Genomic DNA, 15,987 nt, shown 5'->3' on the forward strand with positions numbered 1-15,987 from the left:
ATCGGCGGTTTCAGAGGGACATCTCCACATACAGGACTTGCCCAAGTCAGCAGAGCCCGCAGACGGATGTGGGGTTGGAGTTGGACCCTCTTTCCCCTACGTGGCCGGACATTCCTTCCACCGTGGCCCGGGCCCGGCCTCCTGGGGCTGCGGGCTGGGAGGCACAGCAGGCGGTCTGGCAGGTATCACAAAATCGAACGCTCGGCCTGGGCAGGGGGGCGCTTCCAGTTCCTATCAAGGCTCTATCTCCCCATCGAATCCTTCCTCCCCCCTCAAGTAAGAACCAGCCGTCGGCAGCCTGAGGCTCCCGGCCCAGCGACATACACGCAGCTTTCCAGAAGGGCCTGGGGAGCCAGGAGGGCAAAACACAGGCTGCCAAGCCCCCCCACACACCCCCCCGACTTTGTTCTTTGTGACAAAGATAAGCGGAGCTTGCTACAACACACTGTCCCTCCCATTCCGCTCCCTGCCTGCATGTCCACTAGGTTCCTCCTCCCCACAGCCTTCTCACCGCTGCCCTGGCTCTGCCACCATCTCTCCTCCATTCGCTCCTTGGAGTGTGTTCTGGGCTGTTCCTGTACCAGCAGGAGATAAGAAACAGAAGCAACACAGACACTGTCCCCGAGAGTCACACACAGTGCCCGGGGCCTCGGGGCGGGTGGGGGGGCAGGAGGTGTTGGTTTCACCTCACGGGGTGGGGGGTGACTGGAAGACACAAGGCAGAGCGCAGTCCATCCCCACCCCCGAGGACTAGAGGGGATAGGACATGGGGGGCCCAGTGCCCCCCAAAAGCCCCATAACACTCTCTGGAGTCAAGACGCAAAATCCCCAGGAAAGCCCTACTGAATGGCAAATGCCCCACGGGCCGAGGGCAGACACCAGGTACACCAGTACACCAATGCCAGCTGCTGATCGCCCTCGAGACTCCACTGTCCGCACCCACCGGAACACTCACACCCCCAGAGCTCACCGGCCTGTCTCTATGCAGAGTGACTCTGTGCGCCCTGTTGGCTCTGGGGCACAAGGAGGCAGAGGCAGGCAGGTGTAGGGTTTGGCTCCCAGGCGGAGCCTGCCTGGGTCTGCTGTGGGCACCCCCAGGCTCTCCACAGCCCCACCCAGACTCGGCCTTCCAGTTCCTGCCAGAGGCCAGGTCTAACTGTGTCCTCAGCCCCGGGGCTCACAAGGGGCTCACGATGGCTTTGGCCCTGGGTTCAGGCCCTGAGGACCATCTACCTGTAAATAAGGAAATCTGCAAAACAGTTCTGTAAATGTATTTAGCCAAAACACTGCAAAGGATAAAAGTAAGTTCTTATCTTAATTTATAAGTAAGAATCCCGTCCTTCGAAAAGAATAACACCTTCTTAACTAGAGTGGGATGGTGGCGGGCTACATTCTTAGGGAGATCTTTCCCAGGGGCCCCTTTACAGGGGAGTGGAAACCAACATTCCCAGGCCACCCCCTTCCTGCTCCCCCCAATCTCATTTCAGTCTCCCCAAGCCCTGTGTGGTGGGGATCACTACCCGCCTCGGACAGGTGAGGAGACTGAGGCTCAGCAAACACGGGGAAACTGCCAAGAGACACGGAGCCAAGAGTGACATGAGCACACAGCCACTCTGGTCAGACTTACCCCCACAGCAGACCACTCTTCTGCAGAGCACAGGACACCCAGCACATCCTCCCTGCTCTGGTGGGCGACTCTGTTCTAGAGACTCTCACACAAATGACAGCTGGGGCCTCATTGGCTCTGGGTGGGGGGGTGCTCTCCCCTCCCTGGCTGAAGGGGCTGGCGCCTGGCCTTGGACCAACCGTCCTGTCCCTCCCTGCTGTTGCTCCATGTCGGAGGTCAGTGAAGGTGCCAGACTGGTTTCTAAGCAAACGATTATCGCGCCGCCTAAAATACCCCATCACATTAATGATGCTCCTACTTGTCCATTAGCCTAAGCAAAAGCCCAAATAACTTTCTTACGTAGAAGACAAAGAAAAAAGAAAAAACCACTAATATAATAATTTTCTTAAATTTGCTCTTTTACTGAACCAACAAAACATGGTATGCCTGAAAATTATTTTTTTGTAAGATTTGCAGATAACAGGCTCATCTAGGTTTTTCAAAATTAGTTCGCAGAGTTAACGAAGGATTTAGATTCTCAAAGAATATCTGTATTTTCTTCCTTCCTCCAGTGAGTTGGGCTTTTGCCTTTCCTCACCATCGCCATTAACAGAATCGGCCGTGTGGGGAAAGGTTTCCCGGGGCAAGGACATGAAAGGTGTAGATGCAACCCATCCTCGAGGAGCACATGGCCTATGAAGGAGACAAAAGTCCGGCCACCCTTGCCGCAACCTGGGACAAGGCTGAGGGGCCATCCCAGTTCCAGAATGTTCCAGTGCATCCTCAGAGACCTAATTTTTAGAGGAAGGTAACAAAGATCATGAGAGGGGAGCTCACCATTAAACAAGGACTATAACCAACCAGGTTCATTTGACCTGAAGTTGTTGTACTATGTTTATTACTTCGTTATGGTAGTAAATTCTACGTATGTAGGCCAAGCCTAGAGAGCTTTGCGTTGAGCCTTTCCTGGAAGTGGGTGTTGTTGCGTCCAGAGCAGGAGGCAGCTGGAGGCAGAACGGACAGACGGCAAGCCTGCAGCCAGGGAGCTCGCTCTGGAAGGGCTATATGCTCACTTGCCACCACCCCCAGCCTTGGTTTTGAGCCACTGAAAACAGAACTGCTTTAGATTTGTTTTCAGCTCTAACGCAAGGTGTGGGTATCTCTGGCAGAGAGCAGATGGGACCGGGGCTCCCCAGAAGCCTTCCCTCCCCTGTAGCCGTGGATGCTGCCTGCCCCACGTTCCTCCAGGAGAAAACCCTTGTCCTCCCTGCCTTGGCCCTGGCCAACCCTGTGACCCTAGGCCAGTCCCTTCGCCCCTCCAGCCTGCCTCCTCATGATGAGGGGTTCCCAGGGAGCCCCCACCTTCTCTGGCATGTGGCGGGGAAGTCACGTGGCAGAGTATTCCCTTGGACCGGTTTGGTACCACTGCCCAGCGTCCCCCTCTGTGAGCTGAGAATATCCTATCACCTGGGCCCCACGCTCATTTCGGAACCTCAAACTACACTTAACGAGCAAAGAAGACAAAAGTGACAAGAAAAGGAGCTTCTCTGTTCTCCTGGCACTGGCCTCGCCCCAGGAGCACACGGCATCTCTGACGCTGGCCCATCTCCGGTGAGGACGTGGAAGGTTGGGTGGCACCATCGAGCACCCGCTGTTGGAAGGAGCCCAGCTCCATGGCTCCTGCCTTGTTCACAGCCCCTCGAGGGCCCCCCGTCCCTCAGGAAGCACCACTTGCCTGCATTCGTGGTGACTGAGCCCCGTGGAGACGCAGCCTGCAACCCTCTTCTATAGTCTCAGAATATAAGAATTAGGCAGGGTCCCCTGGGTGGTCCCGTCATTTGAGCATCTGACCCTTGGTTTTGATTCAGGTCATGATCTCAGGGTCATGGGATCGAGCCTCGTGTCAGGCTCCACGCTCAGTGAGGAGTCTGCTTGTTCCTCTCCCTGTGCTCTTCCCCACCACTCGCACACTCTTTTTCTGTCTCATTCTCTCTAAAATAAATAAAAATTATGTGTATACAGTATATGTTATATATATTTCTAGATGTTCTATCAAAATAAGCATGTATTAATTATATAACATTAGTCATTAAATAACATTACTATGTCACATATAAACCTATTTAAGATGTCACTATTTTAATTATTACACATTATAATTGAGTAATGTGTTATAGGTTACATTGATCTATAGCTATGGTTTTTTTTTTTAAGATTTTATTCATTTATTTGACAGAGAGAGAGATCACAAGTAGCCCAAGTGGCAGGCAGAGAGAGAGGGGGAAGCAGGCTCCCCGCTGAGCAGAACACCAGACGCAGGGCTCGATCCCTGGACCCTGAGATCATGAACCGAGCCGAAGGCAGAGGCTTAACCCACTAACCACCCAGGCGCCCCATACCGATGTTTTAATATATATTTATGTAACAACGTAATCAACACGTTCATTATATATAATACTAATTATTATACATATTGTATGTATTTGAGAAAGAGTAAATGTGTGTTGTTTTAAGTCACTATGTTATTGGGGTGTTCTGATATCTGACAGCAAAGGTGAACTGAATGGTGACGGATGTTTGAGGCTCCCCTGCAGACTGCAAGCCTTGTCAGCGGAGGGTCCACGCTGTCCTCTCTGAGCCGTGCACAGTGCCTGGCACACAGCAGGCCTTTGAGAAGGGTCTGCTAACTTCGCAAGAAAAGCCTCTGCAGCTGTGTGGCCAAAGACCCAGCACAGGATTTCCCCATTCCTGGTTTAGTGCTTATACTAAGATTCCGTTAATTAAAGAGTAAATGAGAAAGAACTAAAGAATAAGACCGATGAAGTTATACAAGGCAGGTTATTTATTTTTGAGATGAGAAGATAAAGAATTGCTTTCAATGACCTTCATTAAAGAATGTGGTAGCCACATCAGGAGAAGAGACCTAGTCAAGCCCAAGGGCAAACCGCCGGAAGGCAGCAGGCCAGACCAGGGGTTCTGTCTTCTGTGTGGTGTTGCCTCCCACCCTCACACTGCCTGGACTGGACACGGGACATCAGAAGCCAGGGCTGGGGTGCGGCCAAGCACAGACATCAAAAACCCAATTAAAACACAGCTGAGAGTTTTCTAGGGGAGTTGAGCTAGAACACTTGTGGGCCACGGACAGCCTATGTTCCTTCTCTGTGGTGAGGCTAGGAACACTGCTAGTAAGAGTAAAGCTATTTCACAGGCTTATTTTTGAGATAAAGAGATGGCTTATACAAAGGACACACCTGCCACAGAGCAAGTGCTCCGTGACTATTAGCTAAATCTGATGACAACCATGCCGTCCCCGATGGCATCGGGTAAGTAGTGATATTGATCAGTCAACTGCTCTGAAGGAAACTACTCACAGAGGGGCGAATGAATTTGGAGGAGGAACCTCTGGGCTGTTTGGTTACACCACATGCCGTAGCGTAGACAAGAATGGGGCCAGGTGATGACGGCCTCAGGCCCGTGACCCAAAGGCTGTGTGCACGGCCCGTGCTGCAAGGCAGTGTGGAATTAGGTGGAGGGCTTCCCCTCTGCCCAACAGACAGAGAGCTGCCAGTCTTCTGGAAGCTGAGCGGGAGACAGAGATGGGCTACCCGTTCCCTCTCCCGCTGTCTCCATTCTAGGTCGGAGAGAAGGGGCTCTGGACAAGCGGAATCCCGGAGCTGCCACCCCGGTCTCATACTCCTGTTTTTTGGGTGCCCGGCCCAACCCCACCCACCCTGCTAGGCTTTCCAGCAGAGGGGAGCAGTCACAGAGGGCACAGGATGCAGACCCGGATCTGGGGGAAATGCAGGCAATGAAGGGGGAGAGCAGGAAGTGAGACAGATTTGCGGGCCTTGGACTACCCACCCCAGGGCCGTGCTGGGGTGTCCTGGCCCCTCAAGGAGCCTGCTCACATGATTACCACAACACGAGTGGCAGTCCTTGGTCTGCTGCCCCAGCATGCTTTGAAGGCAGAGACCCTGTTGTGTTCGGTCCCTGAGGCCACCACAACACAGTGTCGTAGGCAAGGTGGCTCCAAACAGCAGAGCTGTATTCTCTCAGATTTCTGGAGGGCAGAAGTCTGAGAGCAGGGGTCTGCAGGGCCATGCTCCCCCAAAATCCTCTAAGGGAGGATCCACTCTTGCCTCTTCCAGCTTTCAGGGGCTCCAGGGTTGTGGCTGCCCTGCTCCAGTCCCTGTCTCTGTCCTCACAGGACCTTCCCTCCGCATCTGCGCCCACATAGTCCTCTGCCTCGAAGGGCGCCAGTCATCCTGGACTCAGGGCCCAACCTCATGGGCTCGTCTTAACTGGGCTAATTACATGCACGTGGACCCTATTTCCAAATAAGGTCACATTCACAGGCTCTGACTTCAGGGGTCCGGACTTCAACATATCTTTTTGGGGACATAATTCAGCCCATAACCCTGTTCATCTTTGTATCCTTGGGCGACAGCCTCACTTGGAAAACAGATACAGTGAGGTGACTGGTTTCCCAGAGCCAGCTTTAACCCTGCCTAACTAAAACTATGATTCTCAGCAATGCCCCAGCCCTCCTTTTCTTTCAAAACGGAGGAGCTGGTGTCCCACTTTTTAAAATTCTCCCATGGCCGGGTAGCGTCCTTCCCCTGCGCGCACCACCCCGTACCTCTTTACCCCTGGCTGCCCTGGGCTTCACCCTGCAGCAGGCCCAGCCCCCTCGGGACTCCCCCTTCCCCAGGAGGAGGGTAACAGAGCTGCAGGGCTTCCAACAGCCTGGGCCTCATGGGAAAAGGCCTGGACCCCAGGGGTTTACCAAGAGTAAACTGGTATTTCTTGTACATTCGCCAGCAACATCACTGTCAGGTCAGAGTCTATTAAAACACAAAGGCCTTGGCAGAAGACCCAAAGCCTGGATGATATCTGATTGGTCTGTGACAAGCCATGAGCTGGCAGAGAAGAGTTTCCTGTCAATAGGAAGGAAAAGAATGGAGATCAAATTATTTGCCAAGTAGGCAGTGGGAGAGAGAGAGTGAGACTGGGCTTAGCCATTCCACTGCGGGCCACACCAGCTGGAGGGCAAGTAGGGAAGACCCAGCGGCTTCCTCTGCTCCCATGCACACACCACGCAGTGCGGTCTCGAAGGGTTCCCCGTGGCGGAGCCTCAGGGACACAGCCTGACTCTCGTGGCCCCTCTGTCCATCTCAGGGCAAGATCACAGTCAGCTAACCAAGCCAATTAAGGGCTCTGCCTCAACTCTTGCCTGCTTGGCATCTCAACGGCCTTGGTCATACATTTTAGAAGACTTGATAACATCTAACATTTGGTTGGTGTCATGGTATTCCAAGATGGGTCAGTCCCCTGGCCTGAAAGACACAGGAGAGAGTGGTGCTTCGTGTGGACCGTATTCACCGTTCAGGGTCCGAGGGAGGGTGGCTGGAGGAGAATGGGGAAAGAGTACTGGATCCTGGCCCAGCTCTGAAGAGGGTCCGCGGCCCAGCTCAGTAGCCTGAGTCACCCCCGTAAAAGTGAAATGGTGCCCAGACACAGAACATCGTTGGCTGTGAGCTGAACAAAACAGAAAACGGGAAAAGCGAAAGAAAATAGTCAAGGAACATTGAACACCGTGCGCATCATCGAAAAGCACACGCGTTTGCAGAATGGTTTTAGTGGGTACAGAGTGACTCAGAAGTCACGGGATGAAGTCTGAGCGGGCAGAAAGGTGCTTGCAAGTACCAAGTGCCCCCGTGCCCCTCCCGTCCAGCAAGTGGTAGGACACTCAGAAGTGCAACCGCTGGCTGGAGATGAGCTGTAGAATATAGCTTTGCTGGGGCTCACCGGAGGAGGGCAGCACCCCCCCAAAAAAAAACCAGGCAAGGCAGAGATACTTATCAGGCAACGAGAATTCTAACATGGTACGTGGAAAGACGCAATGTTGAACACACGAGCTCTATCGGGTGGCGGCTTCTGGCTTTGCCACCTGACTGCCAGAGACGTCCTTTGGGAGAAACCATGGTCCAACCATGGTCCACGGCATCAGTAGTGGGCATGAGGACACTAGGCAGTATTCAAAACCTGCTTTGCCCAAGGGTCTTGAAGCCCTCTCCCAACGGGTACTAGAGTGGGAACCAGGCAGCACGGGCCAGGCTGGAACGAAGATCACATTCTGCTCCCGGCACGTCATCGAACCGTGGGACGGGGCATGTGCTTGTTCTCAGTGGGGCCACTGTAAAGTGGGGACAAGAGGACAAGAGAAGGGTACACCCCAGCACTAAGGTGGGCACCCCGAGGCACGGAACAGTGATTCAGCAAATCCCTGAGTTTTGTGCACGCTCTGGTCATTTCACAAGAACTGGTCCGTGGAGATCCACGCACACTCTGCAGGGGACGGCCTGCAGGGAAGGGACTTCTCAATCCATTCTCTTCCTACCTGTTCCCTCCAGAGTCTGAGGGCTGGACTGGCGCATTCCTGGCACTCAGCCAACGTGCTCTGCCCACACTCCGGGAAGCCCGCTCAGCAGTCCCCCGTACTCACATCTGGCAAGATGTATCCAATCGTCACTGATAAACCCTGGCGCCACAGGACAGTTCTGGGGCCTCCATCATCGGAAGCCCGAAGCTCCCGAGATCATACTGCTCAGGGCACCCACGATGCACCAGAGGGCTGAATCAAGAAACGCAACAGTGGGGCCTAACAGGCTGGCCCACACGGGGCTGCCCGGGCTGGGGGCTGAGGCAGGCTCTCGTCTTTATTTGGAGGTCAGCAGTATCCTGTCTGTTCAAGGGTCAGTAGCCAAGGACACCTCTTCTCAATGACAAACGGTGCACGTGGTAGGTGACGCTAGATGGGTAGACAGAAAGGCAGATACACGAGTAGGTGGACGGACGGACAGATGGATGAATGGATACCTAAACAGACAGCCAGGTGGAAAGAACAGCTCACATGGCAGAAGAAACAGAGCAGCATTAACACCAGGGAAGTTGGAAACCAAATGTTTTTAAACGACTGTAGGTGTGAGATGCACCTGGGGAACTTATCAGAAACACGGAACCACGGCCCCACCTTTCAGAGATTCTGACTCAGAAGGTCTGGGCTGATACTTGGAATTTCAGATCTTAAACACACACTGGGTACTTGGACTTAAGCAGGTCCAGGACCCACACTTTGAAAGACCCTGCTTGAAACCCTTGCCCCGCAAAATCTTGTTCAAGGGGTAGAAACTGACCAAGGTCAAGGCCAAGATCAAAACTGATACCCGCACTGTCCTGCGTGGCACCCCTTTTACCTTCCCCTGAGGCTCAGTCCAGGGTGTTTTGGTGGTGGGACCAAAGGTAGTGAGCGCTCTCAGCATTCGGTCCTCCAGCCCCAAGGGGCAGCAGGACAGCTCCCACCCCCACCTGCAGCCAGCCCGTGCCCCCCCTTCTGGAGTCTCTCAGCAGAGTGGATCTGTGATGGAGGATGCTGGTCCAGGCCCACCTCCAGTGGGGTGGGGAGGGGAGGTCCCAGGCCTCAAGCAGCACAAGGCTTCCCTCTGGGGACTCCACGGTCAAAGTCATCACGAGCGACAGGACTGTCCAAGCCAAGTGGTGTCTCCACAACCTTCTCTGACCAGCCAGCTTCTCCTGGCTCTATTTTTAGTTTGTCCACAGTGACTGCGAAGGATTTCTGGAGCACCTCTCCCGAGAGGCCCAGGGAAAAGTGCCTTCTGTCCGTGGTAAGATGGAGGCACTGCCACAAGGCCAAGCTCCTTGGCACCTGACTCTGTGTCCCCAGAGGCTCCCGCAGGGTCCTTTTCTTGGAAGCCCTCCACTCCCCCGTGGCCTCCTGCTCCATCACTGGCTTGTAAACAGTTCCAAAGACCCACAATATGCTGAGGGATGGACATCAAGTAACATATGCCTGCAATACACGGACTTCAGCATTAACAGGGAAGATATTTCTTCTGAGAAAGAAAAAGGGAAAGAACAACGGTGTCTCTGGCAAAGTTCTGGCAGAATGCCACAACCAGCGAGGCTTCTACAGTTATTTTCCAAAACCATTCCCACCACTTTCATTGTTATTCCTGCTTTACATTCGGGATGAAGGCTAAGGGAAGAGAAGCAGGGTGAGACACCAAGCTGTCAGGGTTCTAAAGAAGGCTCTACTCCTGTTCCTTTTAAGGCCCAGTGCAACCCCGAAGGAGTCCACACTCACCCTGCCGCTTCTCTCCTGACTCCCACCTTCCCTTTCCCCTGACAAGACTCTAGAGTGTTTTCCCAGAAAGGTGATCCCACCTACCTAAGAAAGAGGCTAACACCAAGTCGGGCCTCATCCTCCGTTAGGCCCAGGGGCCATTCTCCCTTCAATGAAATTCAATTCATAGTTAATGTAGTGGGTGATTCCGGATCCCCAAGACCTGTCACAACCAACAGGCCCAAGGGCCTCCCCTAAAATGGACCCCTCTTTCTGGTGTCTCAGGGCACGACAGGTGCTCTTGGTAGCAAGGAGGGTAAAGATGGTTAAGACGATCCGAGCCTGGGACGGAGGTCTCCAGTGGTTCCAACCCCGAACACTCTAGGTCACGGTTCTGTTTATGCACCAGATACGGAGGTAGAGACAGAGGCCAATCGTGTCCAAATGGGACTTGATCCAGTTCAGTGCATGGGCAAGCTGTGTGGACACACTGGAGACCTCGGGAGGCCTCTTCCCTGCCGGTGGACTTGACGCCACCAAATCGCCCATTCACGGGACTGCCGGTGTCCCAGGACCCACCACTCAGAATCGCAAATGTCCTTGGAAATGACGTTTTCAGGACATCAGGGATCAGCTGGGGCTGTGGCTGAGGACTCTGCCGTACTCGGCTCAGCACGGCTGGGACTGAACTCCCCACCTCTCCCCTGCTTCCTTATACCACCTACCCTGAAGCCGTGAGGTTAACTCAATCCTCGTTCTCCTCCCCGGCCATCAGGCATGCCGCTCACCCATCCTTAAGCCTCTCTTCCCTTGTCTGCTCCTATCAGGCCTGCATTCAGCCCCTCAAACCCTCATCTCTGGATATCTGCTAGGGCAACTGAGTTGGCCCCCTGCCCACGAGCCCTCGTTCTACAAAGCCCCGTGTGTGCTGCTCCCAGGCGAACTCTCCTGATGTCCCTTTCATCACATTTAACTGCTTTTTAAAAAATATTTTATTTATTTATTTGACATAGAGAGAGAAAGACAGTGAGAGAGAGAGAGAGCACAAGCAGGGGAAGGGGACAGGGAGAAGCAGGTTCTCCACTGAGCAGGAAGCCCGATGCGGGGCTCGATCCCAGGACCCTGGGATCATGACCTGAGCTGAAGGCAGACACTTCACGACAGAGCAACCTGGATGCCCCAAGTTTAACTGCTTCTTAATTTGGATCCCCCCCAAGAGAGCAAGACAATGACTTAAGATTCAGCAGTCTATCCTAGGCGGGAGAGCCAGATGAGCCACTAAGCATATATTAATGAACGGACACCAGTGTGAGCAACCCTGCCTGGACACCACTGGGACCCTCCAGGGCTTCCTGTGGAACACATGGCACCAGGGAGTGGGGAGGCAGGGGGACCACCCCACCCACGTCCCTCCTTGGTTGCGGGTCACCCCTTAGGGCATAACCCCAATCCCACACTCCTGCCCAGCCTGCAATGATGCTGAGCAAACTGGCACCCTCCAGGAGGTCTCTTGAAGACAAGAACACAGAGGTCAGCGGTGGCGGGGAGCGGAGCTGTCCCGCAGGGCCCCACGAACACTGGGTAGCCACGGGGGTAAGGGCAGGGCATCAGCTGTGTCCGCAGCAGCTTCCTGGCACCTTTAGGACGAAGTCCTCACTCCCTCAGGCTGCCTTCTGGGTAGACTTGCCAGGTAAGAGGCAGGACGCCCGGTTCAATTGGGATCTCAGCTAACAGTGGGCGATTTTTTACTGTACGTTTTCCCAAAGGGTCCACGGGACATCCATACACGAAAAGTTACCCATCGTTTATCTAAAATCCTACTTTAACTGGTCGTTCAGTATTTTTATTTGCTACACCTGGCAACCTTGCTTCAGAGTCCTCCTTGATCGGGCCTCGGCCTGTTTTTGAGAACGCTGATTCTCAAACCCTTTCTTCCCCAAGAAGGGGCTCCGCGCTGTGCCTGAAAGCAGTCATCCAACCCCCAGCTCACGGAGGTGCTCAAGCTGGTCCCCTGGCGGGAGTGACCCAGGTTCTCACACGTGTCTCTGTCCCGCCCACTGGCTCTGGGTCTGATGTCTCTGCAAACACGTCAGTCCGCTGTCACCTCTCCCACTGTCCCCTCTGAAAGCAGGTGCCACCAGCACCGGTCATCTGATGCCCTTGGGACATGTGCTAGCATTTGCCTGAACACCTTATTTTCCCAGCTAGAGCACAGCTCTCACCTAGATCCACACAGATCAACAGGTCGTTACTAGGTGGTCAGTGACAAGACCTCCCGGTCCCACCGGCAAAAGCAAGTCCTACAAGGAGGGAGACAGAGCCCCTCTCTTGCTCCCCTAGATCTCACCATCAACCAGAGCACTACATGCATGCTGTGGAACAAGTGAGTGAACAGCACTTTCAGCAAGGGATGGAACATGCCAGAAGGTTGTTTAAAGCAGCCTAAATCATGCCCAGCGAGCAAGAAGGGGGGTCAGATATTCCAGATATTCCAGCTCCATCATGGCCCTTCCGCTCTCACAGTGTGGCCTCTTAGCCACACTGGATTTTGGCCCACACAAACCACTAGCAGCAACTCTCCAGTGACTCCGAGGACACACCGTGCACACAGTCGGCCTCAGTACAATACGACCTGACACTGGCAAGTGTCCCTTTCTTTTCTCCATGTCTCTCTCTCTCTCTTTTTAAAGATTTTATTTATTTGACAGACAGAGATCACAAGCAGGCAGAGAGGCAGACAGAGAGAGGGGGAAGCAGGCTCCCCGCTGAGCAGAGCTCCATGTGGGGCTTGACTGAAGGCAGAGGCTTAACCCACTGAGCTCCCCAGGCGCCCCTCCATGCCTCTCCTTTTAAAACCAGTTGCTCTGATGTCAACACAATAGCCATACGTGTTTATAATACTTTAAATTTGCAAGCGCTTTCCCATGACTTATTTTATTTCAACATCACTCTCAGGTAGGCAAAGCAAATTATCTCTGACAGATGGGATAAAGCGAGTGGTAAAGGGCTCACTGAATGGATGGATGGGCGCTCCAGGGAGACTGGTAATACCGTTGTCTAAGTTTTCATTTACAAATACAGCTAAAAAGTCTCATGTTAGCCATGTAAACAAGAATAATCCATTCTAAAATGGGGTTTTTACTCCTGCATATTTGGGTCACCACCCAGCTGGCCCCGGAGCACCAGGTTACCTGCCCCCTGAGCTTTCAGCAGCAGAGGCAGGGCTGGCTCCCTCCACCACCCACAGACCTTCTCCATCCGAGTGTGGGCAAGGGAAAGGAGCTGCCTTCAAAAAACGCTTAAGGAAGGGGCCTCGTGGGGTTTGCCGGGGAAGTGAGTGGCAAGCAGCCCCACCCCAATCCTGCCCAGTCTGCAGCAGGCCTCTGAGGGTGGGACTCAACCCTGCGCTCCCTCCCTGTGCCTAGGACCAGTCATCCCCACAGGGAGAACAAAATCACGTTCTTTCTGGAGCCCTCTGCTCTTTGCGTATGCATGTGTCTGGGCGCGTGCATCTGCGCGTACGAGTGCTTGCACAAACATCCACTGGGTTGGTGGAGGCCAGGGGCGTGACTCAGTTGGGGGTTTCTTTCGGGTGCAGGTAAGGGCCGTGCTGCACGTCCTGCTACCTGACTTGTCCACAGGGAAGCTGGGGAAGGCCAGGGCTACTTGGGTAGGCAAACCCTAGGGTGGGCGTAAGACCCCGCTCGGCGCTCCCTGCCCGGAATGGAGGCGCTCCCTGGCCGGGATGGACAAAGTCGAGCCGCAGACCGATCGATGTCGCCAAAGTCCGGGCGCGGGCTGCCGGCGTGGCCGGGGCTGAAGTTCGCAGCAGCTCCGCAAGTGTTAGCGAATCCCAAGTCCCCGGTAGCCCAAAATGTGCTCCCCAGGGATGGAGGGAGGGAGCAGGCAAAAGGAGCGGCTGCAGAGCAGCTCCCCGCCCCGGGCCCCGGCACACCCCGAGGGGAATTGGGGAGGAGGAAGGTCCATTGGCGGGGGGACAGCTACACAGCCACACACTTCCACACCCCCCCAATACACACCCGCCTGCTGTCCCCGCCCTCCGCCCCTCCCCTGCGTCCCCGGCCGCCGCGCGCGGCTCCACCTCTCCCGAGTGCAGTCCACACCGTCCTTTAAAACAAAACAACACTACGCACCGCCCCCAGCACCCGCACCGGGCGGGATCCCGGGCAACGCCCAGCCCGCCACCAGCCACGCCCCGCGCCCCCTCCCGCGCCCCCGCTGCAGTCGGTCGCCGAGTCCCGGCCGCACGCCGCTGGGGAGAGAGATGGAGCCTAGCTCGGCCGCCCAGCTCGACCCTGCGCCGCCACCCATCCCTGAGCGCCCGAAGTGACAGGAGGGGCACGCACGGCGCGCGCGGGGCGTCCCGCGTTAACCGCTTCGGCGCCGGGGTCGACCGCGACGCGAGGGTGGGGAGCTGGGGACCGCGCTGCGGGCACTCACCGGGATGTGCACTCGCAGCGAACGCCTCTTCTGGCTGGGGATTTTTTGGCCGCCACTCCCGCCGGGGCTGGAAACGTCTTTCTTCTTCTTGGTGTCCATGGCCGCGCTTCCCATAACTTTCACCAGAAGTTAATTCCGGGTGACTCGTTCCTGCAGTTCGGTCCTCTCCTTCCCGGCCCGGCCCCTGCTGCCGGCCTCCAGCCGCGAGCTCTTTATTATCCTCCGTCCACCCCGAAGACACCGCGTGGGGACTTCCGCGGGGAGGGAAGGTGGCGCAGGTACCTCGGGCCGCCGCCGCCGGGGACGGATGGCGGTCGGCGTGGGCGCGGAGTTCACGTGTCCTCTTCCTCCTTAGAGCTCAGTGATGCAAAATTAAAGCCAGAGGCCGTACAGGCTCTGGTGTCTCTCCGGCTTACGCGTGGCAGAGGTCCCCCGCCGGGTGACAAAGTTTTCTTCCTTTTGCGAAGCGAAGCAGCATTTTCCACCCTCTCAGCTCCTCCCACGGATTCCCAGAGGTAATCCGCAAGGCAGGTGCACGGAAGGACAGTAATCTGGGAAACAACCCTCCGTGCCTGCGCTCAAGCGGACTGTCTGGCGAGAGCGAGAAAGTTTGTATGTAAATATAATCCTCGGCCGCAGAATGAACCAGCCCGGAGTCTGGAGCTCGGCCCGTCCCCCCGCCGGGCGAGAGAGGGGAGGCGGGAGGGGGAGGCGCAAACGCGAACGCCCAGGCAATTGGGCTCCCGCTCGGCTGCGCGCCCGGGTCCCGGCGGCGGCTCGGCTCGCGGGGCCCGGCCAGCCGAGGGCGCGCCCGCTGCGTCCCTCCGCCGCGCCGCGTCCCGGGGACAGGGAGCCGGCAGCGAGGGGCGGCGCGGCCGGGACGCAGGCTCGGCGAGCGCGGGGCGGTGGAAGGCCGCGTGCGCTGAACAGGAAGTGCACGGCGCACGCCGCTCGCCCGCTCGCCACGCCGCCCCGAGCCGCCCCCGGGTCGCCGCACGAGGTCGCCTACCCCGCGGGCGGGGTCCTCCCTCCCCTGCGGCCGCGGCGACGCGGGACTCGCCGGGAGCCCATTTGTGATGCGTCTCGTGGCTCCCGCGTCTCAGTCTACGCCCGGCCCCCGGCAACACGCCCCCGCGCCCTAGCCCGCCGCCCCCGCAGCGGCGGAAGCCCCGGCTCGCGTGGGGATGCGCGCTGACCCGCGCCTGCTTCCGGGAAAGCCGCGGCCCCGGACCCTCTCCGCGCGCCGTGCGGACCCCAGCGCGCCGGGAGCTCGGTCGGTGTTGCGGGGAGTGCGGCTGGTCACAGCCCGCCCCGAACCGCCGCCACACCCGGCTCCTCCCAGGTTCCCCCGGGGCTGCGCAGCGGAGCAGCGGGAAGTGCGGGCGCACGGTCCGCAGCCCCGCAACGCAGAAGACGCGGAGTTCCCAGGACTGCGGGAAGCAAGGGGTGCGGAGAACCCTGGAACCCCCGGCGAGGCTTCCACGTGCCACCGCGTCGCCGCCCTGGCGCGGCCGTAGCCCGGGCCCGGGGTACTTGGGGGGTGGCGTTCCCCTTCCGAGCGCCCCAGGATGGCGCGACCTTGGTTCCCGGCTGGAAGTGGGGTGAATGCTCGGTCGGGAGACGCCTCCTTTCCCGCTCTCGGTCCTGAGGACGTAGTGACCCCAGAAGTCACTGGAGCGCCCTAAATGCTGACGTCAGCTCCGCCTCACGCTCTAATCAGAGAAAGAACGTGACGGGCCGGCTTTAACTCCTGTCCAGGTATGGAGATTTAAGGAGT

At 56.5% G+C, this 15,987-nt stretch overlaps 1 protein-coding gene across 1 annotated transcript in view; it reads right to left on the minus strand.

Annotated features, from left to right (window-relative positions):
* LOC111154394 (protein kinase AMP-activated non-catalytic subunit gamma 2) overlaps positions 1-14,898 on the minus strand; it is a 246,557-nt gene extending 231,659 nt beyond the window's left edge. The window contains 1 exon segment of the mRNA XM_022513935.1: positions 14,211-14,898. Coding sequence (XP_022369643.1) covers positions 14,211-14,324 — 114 coding nt within the window. The 5' untranslated portion in view covers positions 14,325-14,898.
* Between the last annotated feature and the right edge of the window lie 1,089 nt (positions 14,899-15,987).

This window comes from Enhydra lutris, unplaced genomic scaffold (assembly GCF_002288905.1).
Source record: "Enhydra lutris kenyoni isolate GAN:26980312 unplaced genomic scaffold, ASM228890v2 scaffoldscaffold37, whole genome shotgun sequence".
Lineage (NCBI taxonomy): Eukaryota > Metazoa > Chordata > Mammalia > Carnivora > Mustelidae > Enhydra > Enhydra lutris.